General features: G+C 42.9%; 1 protein-coding gene across 1 annotated transcript; it reads right to left on the bottom strand.

Moving 5' to 3' along the window:
• mief2 (mitochondrial elongation factor 2) lies at positions 1–8,919 on the bottom strand. Its single transcript, XM_076091552.1, has 8 exons — positions 8,735–8,919; positions 6,544–6,713; positions 5,841–6,009; positions 5,607–5,704; positions 3,906–4,082; positions 3,641–3,804; positions 2,054–2,206; positions 1–1,394 (listed from the first exon to the last, which is right to left on the bottom strand). The coding sequence occupies exons 2-8, from the start codon at positions 6,679–6,681 to the stop codon at positions 887–889; spliced, it is 1,407 nt and encodes a 468-aa protein (XP_075947667.1). The 5' UTR covers positions 6,682–6,713; positions 8,735–8,919; the 3' UTR covers positions 1–886.

Here is an 8,919-nt window from a genome sequence, read left to right as displayed (position 1 = left end):
CAAGAATATAAACAAACGCTTTAATTATTATTTGCAGTTTGACAAGTTCAATCACAGAAAATCTATTTCTCCATCACTCGGCAAGAACGCAAGAAATGGCCACAACATTCATACGGTATTTAAAAGCAACAGCATACAATTATTAGGCAACTTTAATCATAATTTAAAGGGTTAGTTAACCCAAATAAGATTGGCAACAGACTGAACACCAAACAGGACACACAAAATACTGCACACTTTAACCCCCAGTATGATAAAATATACCCTTTGTGTTAAATAGGTTAGACAGACCGAATGCTTCTATAAGTGCATTACAGCCCGTTGGTATTAAGCAGGTCATTCGTTTTCTGCATAGTTAGATTATATTAAAGGAGATTTAGGAAAATAATGCACAGCACACGCTATCAGTTAGAGGCAATAAACTGTCCTCTGCTGGTGATTCAAATACTGAGCTGCATGTGGCCACACTGTGAAAAAAAAACAATCATTCAAACTTAAATGCAGACTTTGGTGGCTGTGGTGTTCTGATCAGGCACATCCTGAAGCATCATGTCAATTATGGTGATAAACACTTTCCTCAGCTCCTTTCCTTGGCACGTGTCCTTTCCTCTGAGTGGTTTGTTTCGCCCGATCATCACTTTCACATGTCGTCTCTCTGTGCATCTCCTCCTCCAGTGTGGTGCATGCTGTCATTCTCTATTCTTGCATCAAAAGCAGGACGGAGCAGCCAAACAACGTCAGTCCGAGGTGGGAAGAACACGACGTCTTCGCCTTGAACCAAACATTGTGACCGATATCAGATTACTCATTTGATGTGTGTGTGTGTGTGTGTGTGTGTGTGTGTGTCTGTGTGTCAGAGCTAGAAAGATGCCGTGTGTGCAGACAGTTATATAAGCAGTATTTCAGGCTCTGACACAGCGCAGTACAGCATGAAACCCATCTGGTCCACCTGGTCCTCTGACAAGCCGCTCAGCAGATTGACAGCTGGCTTGAAGTAACTGTGTAATGCCCCTTGTTCCAGGTAGCCAATCAGCTCTGCGATACACTGCTGGAATCTCACATCCAGGCTGATCTCGGACCAGTCGCTTTCACTGTCACTGAGGCGCAGGACGAGATTGGCCAGCGGGGCGGCTCCGAGCGGCCGCAGGGACGGGTTCAGTCTGCACACCGCCTTGAGGATTTTAAGCGTGTGCCGGCGGTATCCGTCGTCGGCGGTGTCGAGCCGAGTCAGTCGCCGGTTCTCCCACGGGTAGAGAGAGAGGTGCCAGGCATTGACCCAGGGAGAGGTGAGCTCCGGCTGGGCAGTCAGAACCACGTCGTCCTCCCTCAGCAGAGGCAGCATGGAGATGAACAGCGGCGGATCACTGCTCTCTGCCCCTTCTTCATTCCCAGGCCTGAAGGATCACAACAGGACAAAAGTCCATCAGGGAGAGCGAGTGCATCAAGTTTAACACACACAAACATCACACCTGTGTGTGTACAAGGGGGGGTTTATCAAAGCCTCTTCGTTAAAACGGTGAGAGTGAACCAAAACACTTAAGTTGTGGCGAGCAAAACCCAAACAATGAGCTGAAAGACACTGAAAAGCTCCTTATAGCTGTGGGGAAGCGCAGGGTTGGGAGATAACTCTTTGGGACGGTTCACACACGGGAAACGTTTGCCTTCTGGGCTTTCTGCCAAGAGTTTATTTGAACCCAAAACATGATATTGTCCTAAACCTAATTATGTAGGCTTGTTGCCTAATCCGAGGGAGAGTTCTGGCAGAAAGCCCTGAAGGCAAACCTCTGTTCACATTACACAGTGATTTGAGCCATTTTTCATATAGAACCTTTTTCTTTTAGCATTCCGTTCATTCCCGACTTATATTTAGTTGCCTTCTTGATACTTAAACATGCAGGACTGTGGGAAGGCTGTTTGCGCATTAGGGAGACATTTTAGCGACAGATAACTCGATAACGCGTGAATCTACAGCATTGTTCTTTACGAGTGAACAGCCGAGTTAACTAATAAAACCGAGCACACAAAAAACAACAATAAAAGGACGGACACACACCGAATCTCCAGTCTCAGGTCTGGTCCTCCATGTACAGGTCTGACGAGACAGTCCAGAGTGCTGCTGATGGACAGCCAGTTTATAGTCTCCATGACAGCTTTACTAAACATGTTCACAACCGCTTCTGCAGACAGGTAACCACCCACCAGGTACCTACAAGACACAAAGACAGACTGCTTTACTGAAGGGCTCAATATAACACTCATTTTTCATTATAAGTTACAAAGGCTGATTTAAAAAGGCAGCGTCTCATTTTATACTTAATTTATGTTGGTCGAAAATCAGTGACCTCTTATACAATCTGATTCAATGTATTTATTAAGGGGTGGGAATCACCAGAGATCCCGCGATACGATATTATCACGATACTTAGGTCACGATACGATATTATCACGATACTGCGATATTCTGAGTATTGCAATACCATAGGCCTATATTGCGATTTATTACTTTTTTCAACTTCAAATTATGTCCCCAAAGGAAAACTGTGTCAACATGTTTTATCTAATAAGATAAAGTTTTCAGTCTGTTCATCTCACTTCAATCATTTTTATTGCAGCAAAATAGGATTGTCAAGCAGACAGACTGACCAACAATGTCATAAATGTTGCACCTGACAAACTGAATTTATTACTACATAGTCCAACTTAACTAAATGCAAACGTGTGGACTCAGTATATGAACTATAACTTATATAAGTAGGATATAAGAGCTATATAACTCAGTACAACTTGCGATGCGCGGACGTCAAGGGCAGAGAGACAGTTATGCGCTGCACTCTCCCCATGAGGCTGGCTACTGTTGGCAGATTTAACCCCCTTGTGAGGCCAGATGTCTCCATCTTTGTTTTGACCAACTTCCTACCAATCATGCTGACCCGGGACCTTTCCTGACCTCACCAGAAAACAACTCAGCACCATCTGGTGGACTGAAAAAGCAATTGATTTGATTTTTTTTGATTTTTTTTATAGTTTACATATTAAAATATCGATACTTGGCGTCCGTGTATTGATACAATATCGCCACGCAAAATATCGCGATACTATGCTGTATCGATTTTTCCCCCACCCCTAGTATTTATTACGGCTTTTAAAGGATCCTGTCTGGGAATGTATGTTATGTAAATGTGAAATAGAACTTTAATTACTAAAAAGGGTTAGTTTTTATTGAAACAATTAGTGAATTTGATGTGATTAATTGTTTCAGTCATTTTTCAAGCAAAAATAGTGAAAATGTCCAGATTCTGATTCCAGCCTCTCAATGATTTGCTGCTTTTTCTTTGTCATACTTTATTGTGAACTGAATATTTTGGGACTTTTGGTCAAACAAAACTAAACAGTTGAAACAGGTCACCTTCTGCCCCGATAAGGACAATAATTGTTAGTTGCGGGTCTAGTTTTGGTTAAGAAAGAGATGCAATACAATTACTTTGCATTATTTGTAGTAAAAAAAAAAAAACAATTGTTGCAAATGAGCAGTAAAAATCTACTAGTTATACAAACAGCCCTGCTCTATTTAAATAGAAAGAAACACCTAACAGTGCTGCTTGACGAATTCAAAATATTTGGGTTATCAGTGTACGATCACCTGTCCCAGTAGCTGAGTCCTCTGGGAAAATATTCCAGATTGACCCGTCGGACCATCCAGTGCAGCGGGTGTGTGAGCAGCGTTTCCTCTCCCGGGATGAGGCGCCACAGAGAGGCTTCCAGCTGTAGAGGCACCAGCAGACACGCATGGTCCGCACTGACCACCTACACACACACGGAGATAAACACAGGTGGTATTATTCATCTCACACCTTGCTATACAACAACACAAAGGGGGGGAAAAAGAAGGAATACAGTGTGTGTACCTGCAGGTCATCCAGTAGAGAACCTCCGAGGCTCATTTCTCCGAGGGGCATGTCAGGAAGGCGGCTGTGCAAAAAGGCCTGGATCTCAGTGCAGATGTCCACAGCTAGAGACTGAGCCCTCCGGACCTCATCCGGAGCTAGAGCCGCCCTCGTGTGGTAGAACTGCTGCAGGCGCTCCTACACACATGTCATAGAGTTTACCAACGACACAGAGCTCAGGCAGAAAACTACCGTACTATGTCCACGTATGTGCATCCTTCAGAGAGGCACAAACACAGTGATGCTGAGATAACAACTCTAAACACGAAGGTAACAAAAACAGTTTTGATGTTTTTACTCTTCCACTGGGAAAACACACAGCGGTCTCTTGAGTAATAGAATATTTACGGTTGTTTTGTGCCTCTCAGCGTACTTAAAGTTAGAGCGTCTTTCGCTTCTGTGCTCGGGCGTATTCCCAAGTGAAACAGAACGTTTGAGCGGTGTACAGTTATCAGAGCAGAGGGGCTTAAATCAAATCCTTGGCATTTGATTGGACGGCTATAAAAGGAGCTACATCAGACTGTGGCTCCACACACACACCTCCATCGTCCTAAAAGCTGCCGAATGATTGATGGATGGCTGTCTTGGCCAGGTCTCCCTTGAAAAAGAGATTTTTAATCTCAATGGGACTCACCTGGTTAAATTAAAAAAAAAAAAAAAAAAAAAAAAAAAAATAGTATTATTGGTTGAAATTGATTGGTACTAGCTTACGTAAGCACACCTCATATTTTGTTTAACACGAAGAAAATAGGATTGGATTTTGATATAAAAAAATATAATAATAATATTTTTTGGTCTTTTTTTTGCATATATAGGTGCACAATATGACCAGGATGTGATCTGAAAGGGTTAAAAAAAACATTTTTCAGTGTTTAAGAACTCCGACAGGATGATGCTTTGCCAGTTAAGTTGCTGCCATGAAGATAAGTAGCAAACAGCAGCGGAACAATGCTGTGTGTATTCTGTTACTGCTGTTAAAGAAGCATTTAAAGAAGGTCGAACAAGTGTAGTTACTGCATGAACAGCTTAAAGCGTATTAAAGGCCTATATCCAAGGCTAAACTGGACCCAAGAAGCATCTGAAACAATGGTATTGTGGTACCTTTTCAGAAACAAGTCATTTAAATTACAAATACTGGCTTTTTACTTCCCAGTATTCATTGTAAAAAGCATTGTTCCTGGGATGCAGAATAGAAAATTAAGATATGCAACTATTCATAAAACAATTTGCATAAGCTTTCTTTAAAAAGGCAAATCCCATTGCTTCAAATCTAATGTCCAGTCATGCGTTCGCATCTGCTCTGCTAACATTTACTGAACAAATTGTTTCATGCAGCTCATACAGAACAATCCACAGCAGTTCTGCTTATGTGGGCGTTCTGCACACTAACTCAAAGCTGCTTTCATGCTTGTTTGACTTCCTATATACGGCCAGCGCACAAGCGCACAGGCAGTGCTGTGATTATGCAGGGCTCCCGGGGCTCTGTGCAGCCTAACCAGTGCATAACAATGCGTATCCCCTAAGCGCTGCGCTTTAAAAAAAACATGTTACACACGCACAAATGAATGAGCCAACACCGAGCAGAGCTTTTACAGCAGCTGCTAAGACTGAATGCATAATCTATGCCTTCAAGAGCTCAGAGGTGAACATGTCAGAGCGTACCTGCAAACTGAGGACGCACAGCTGGAGTCTCTTGGACTTGGACTCGGGTTTAGACGGCACCTCCGGAGAGGACGTCTGAGGCTGTTGTGAAAGGTCAGCTGATTGAGAAAGAGATCAAAGCGGCTGTCAAGTAGTATCAGAGGGCCACAATGATGATGAGAGTAAACACCTCCATGTATTTGTGATGTTTGTGTGCGTCTCCTTTGCGTTCGGTTGCTGGGATGTAGCGCATACCTTTCTGCTGTCTGGCTGCCTTGGCGACATGTTTCATCACCACGCCCTCTATGCCCTTCTTGATCATCGTGGGGGAGGCAGACACCAAACTCAACTCCTCCCAGCTCTCGGCCATCTTCCGCTTCACCTTTTCATCCTCATCAGCGGCACGGCCCGCGCGCTCTATCAGCTAAACACAAACACTCATCATCACAGCCAGGCTGCACTGCATGACTGATGGTGCGGAGTGCAAAACACGGCCATAACCCGCAGGTAAGCCAATTTAGATTGAGGAGGCGCAAAGATAACCTCAGCCTCGTGCAACCTCGGACAGGACCGTCCTGAGGAGGGTTTTTTCATTAACTACAAATTACCATTTTCAAAATGCATTTTTGATTAATTTCCAAAACAGCAATCAATTTAACACACAGTATCCTGATCTGAATGAGTAGTTTTAGCTTTATAGTCTGTATGTACTTGCCAGCAAATCACGCTTCAGGTCAAGAAACAGCTGGAGGATGAACTGACAATTTATCCAATACAACTCAATGGACACACTAGTTTTCTGAGTGCTAGCAAAGCACTTGTGCATTAAAGATTCATGGAGAATCCAGGGCTTTACAGCTCTTTTTTGCCCAGGTCGATATCTTTGCAGTAATGATTGAAGAGTTTCTATGAATGACGCACTGATGTGGTACCAACAACCTGTAAAAAAAACACTCACCCGTTTCACTGCCAGTGTAGCGATTCCAAGCACGGCCGCCCCCCCGACTCCCAGAACCAGCTGGGCATTAGACAGCAGGAAATCAATCACCACTGCAATGCCATCCTCTCCTCGCCTCCGACTACCCTGGAAGTTCATCGCTTCCTCTTTTTTTTTTTTGTGCGGTTAGCCTTGGGAGAGGAGAACGCATCACATAAATTCAAGTGGGCAGAGAGGAACGAGACATAACTGTCAGCAAGAGGGAAAATGAACTCCACCTGCAGCAGTCTGGATCTCTAGAAATCATGGGATGGAGCTGCACATCCACATGAATGTCAAGAAGTTAGAACAACCCGTGAGACAAACTGACAGGATGTGCAGCAGAATAATGTTTCAAGATGTACTGACAGGTGAAAAAGCTTCACTTGGAGAATCTATGCCAAAGCTCCTCTGTCGACTTAAGGTGGCAGAAAACCTTCCTTTATTTCACTCTTTTCTTTAATTTGTTACCTCTGTATGTCTGTAGTTTTCGTTTACATCAGTGGATCCACAGAGTATTAATCATGATTAATAATCATGTTTTAATCTACCTGAGAACAACATCCAAAGACTTAAATAAACACGGTTATAACTTGTTATTGAATCATAGAGAAACCAAACAGCTTCCTGTGGACACATCGTGCTCCCGTCATAGAAACAAATGAATCCTTTTTTTTTTGTGTATTTTTAATAAAGTCCCTGATGTATTAAGTAATGCAGTTTACATGAAGACAATTTATCTATTATCATTTCAAAAACGTTATTTTATGCTGTATGGATTGTAAATCCCCTTGAGACACATTAGTGATATATAGGAAATAAAAGTAACTTGACTAATTAGTACAACTTCTCCATTATTCATGCATTCTACTGTTTGTTCGTTTCTCTTGGCTGCTTCTGTGCCAGAGAAGTTGATGGCCTTTAGTAGGAATATCACAACTGTAATTAATAACATTAACAATGGTTCAGTTCCATTGTAGTGTCTCATTGAGCATTTCCAGTGAGCCACATAGAATGCCGGCACCATTGACGCATCAAAGTGTTTTCTGTGACATGTATTTATTGGTAGAACAGCTGCCTGTCTGACTATAAGGCCTGAGATCAAGTGCAATGTTTCTCACAGCTAAAGCAATGGGTGAGGTTGTTAATAATGGGGGGGGGGGGGGGGGGGTAATTTGACCAATAACCTGTACAAACAGATACGTGACCATGATATAAATATACTTTTAGTTTGAAAATGTTTTTTAACGCATGCACTGTGCTTATCATATTTAGTTGCAGGCACCTGCTATCCAGAAATAGCCTATAAACTATTTCCAAGGAGTGTGTCTCCTCTCTTTTTTTTGCCAGAGGTACAGGAGCCCAGGAATGGAGACATGCTCTATTTATAGAGCCAATACACGCCAGAGTCGGACCAGCTGGGTCAAACATATAAGAGCCTTCCTCGTCAGGGTACAGCTCAACAGGTGTCTGCAGCACGTTCAGCCCTGAGGGGACACTTTCAACGTTTCCTGTTTGATGTTAGCTACATTACCATCAACCAAAGAATTCCTCATGTTGACAGGTTTTGGTTGGGCTGATTAGATTTGTAGCATGACCAACATCATATACCACCAGGCTGCTACTGTAAGTGACGAGACAGGCAGTATAAATGAAAATACTTAGGTTGTAAAGTTTTCTTTTGTGTTTGTGGTGTACTGTATTGACCAAAGGTGGCAGCACTGCTATACAACAACATTGTTCGTAACATGCATAAGAACACTGCAGAGCATTCTGGCTTCTCCTACACAGAGCAAACGATTTCTAAAATGTATCTTGCAGTATAACTGCATGTAATCCTCGTGGCTGGAATGCTGACATGTTGAGTTTATCATTTACGTACTGGCATCCTCTCCAGTGTTTTAATACAGCCTACAGGTGTAGCTAACGTTAACGCCAGATATTAGCAACGTGACAGCTGTTAACGTAACACGACAAAATGTCCATCTAGCTAACATACACGACCAATCGACCGACTACGTTTAGTAGCACGGAGATAAACAGCAAACGGACAAACTGCTGTCAACTCCTGAGAGCAACTGACGTCCATTAGTAAAGCTAGCCAGCTAGCTAGCGTACATTAGCAGTCAGTGACAGCCAGATGTCTCCTTCACTACTCTTTAAGTACACTTACCACTCAGTGCGGAGAGAAATACAACAGTCCGACTCCACACCATTAGTGTTTTGATCAAATACGTATTTCAATGCTCTTCAACAACAACGCGTGAAGTTACTTTCTATTGTTCACGGACATAAAGTAAACATAGCTCAACCAGCTAGCCAGCTAACAGCTGCTGTCTTCTTCTTCTTCTCCTCTTT

Source organism: Anarhichas minor, unplaced genomic scaffold (genome assembly GCF_050575085.1).
Source record: "Anarhichas minor isolate MPS153535 unplaced genomic scaffold, ASM5057508v1 ptg000014l, whole genome shotgun sequence".
NCBI lineage: Eukaryota > Metazoa > Chordata > Actinopteri > Perciformes > Anarhichadidae > Anarhichas > Anarhichas minor.
This window is presented reverse-complemented; position numbering and strand designations above follow the sequence as displayed.